The sequence below is a fragment of the Pterocles gutturalis genome, unplaced genomic scaffold, assembly GCF_000699245.1.
Source record: "Pterocles gutturalis isolate BGI_N339 unplaced genomic scaffold, ASM69924v1 scaffold2573, whole genome shotgun sequence".
NCBI classification, from domain to species: domain Eukaryota; kingdom Metazoa; phylum Chordata; class Aves; order Pterocliformes; family Pteroclidae; genus Pterocles; species Pterocles gutturalis.
This window is the reverse complement of record NW_010117715.1, coordinates 28,319-29,348: the sequence shown is the minus strand read 5'-3', so window position 1 is coordinate 29,348 and position 1,030 is coordinate 28,319. Positions and strand designations below refer to the sequence as shown.

The 1,030-nt window shown below is 43.8% G+C and overlaps 1 protein-coding gene across 1 annotated transcript; it reads left to right on the top strand.

The window, feature by feature from the left end:
- Positions 1–625: 625 nt before the first annotated feature.
- LYRM5 (LYR motif containing 5) lies at positions 626–1,030 on the top strand. Its single transcript, XM_010075879.1, has 2 exons — positions 626–717; positions 815–1,030. Exons 1-2 carry the CDS (start codon positions 673–675, stop codon positions 1,028–1,030), a joined length of 261 nt encoding a protein of 86 aa, XP_010074181.1. The 5' UTR covers positions 626–672.

Below are 1,030 nucleotides of genomic sequence, written 5' to 3'. Positions count from 1 at the left end.
GTTGCGGCCCCTGCAGGAGCTGGGTTCGGCTCCGGGTGCTGTTATTTAGGACAGTAAAAACCGTTGCGCTTCATCTCTGACGCATTATATTTTTCAACATGACGTTTTGCCCGTATGCACTGGCCTCAGTTCGTAATGCACGTGAACGATTTTTAAAAAAGCAAAGTTTATGAACGCCAAAGTTGCAGGAATTCCTGAAGTTTTATTTTTATATATCTGTACTTACTGCTGTGTGTCCGTGCGCACACACGGATATAGATGTGTTTCCTCAGCAGCGCACAGCTAAAGCAGCTGCCAGGCCGAGGACGGGCAGCGCGTAGGGGAGCGGGAGCAGCACAGAGATGAACCGGTGTTAACGCAGCGGAAAGGCTCTGGGGGCTTCTTGTTGCCTGTTTGAGATGAGGACAGATGGAAGGGGAGGGGAGAAACTAGACAGAATAAAATAAATTAAAAGAAGCCAAAAGCAGAAGAGGCAGAGAGTGGAATGAGAAAATAACAGAGAGCAAGCCGGGCTCAGGAAGGTGAAGGAGCCTGGCTGGGAACGGTGCAGTTCCTCTGGAGGATGAGGCTGGGATTTGCTGACTCCCCTGGAGAGCTAATGTCAAACTGGTTGTTCTTCAGGTAAAAACAAAATAAATCAGACGGGAATAAAGAGTTCATTGAAATGTGAGAATGGCCAATTCTTTAAGAGGTGAAGTGTTGAATCTATACAAAAATGTAAGTGCCTTAAATGCCACAAGCGCTTTCCTTAACTAGACAAAACTATTTCACTGTGCACTCCATCTATTAAAAAAAAAATCTTTTTGTTTTCAAGCTGCTGTACCTTGGAAGGGAGTATCCCAAAGGAGCAGACTACTTTAGAAGCCGTTTGAAAGCAGCTTTTCTAAAAAATAAAGACGTGAAAGATCCTGAAAAAATTAAGCAACTAATTGCACGAGGAGAATTTGTTATAAAAGAGTTGGAGGCTTTGTACTTTCTCAGAAAATACAGAGCTCTGAAACAGCGCTACTACAGTGATGACAATAAATAA

Bases quoted from the DNA above. Each gene is read 5' to 3' on its own strand.
- LYRM5 (XM_010075879.1), top strand. From the start codon at position 673: ATGGCCAATTCTTTAAGAGGTGAAGTGTTGAATCTATACAAAAAT. The intron at 718-814 runs GTAAGTGCCTTA...TTTGTTTTCAAG, and splicing joins TGTTGAATCTATACAAAAAT to CTGCTGTACCTTGGAAGGGA.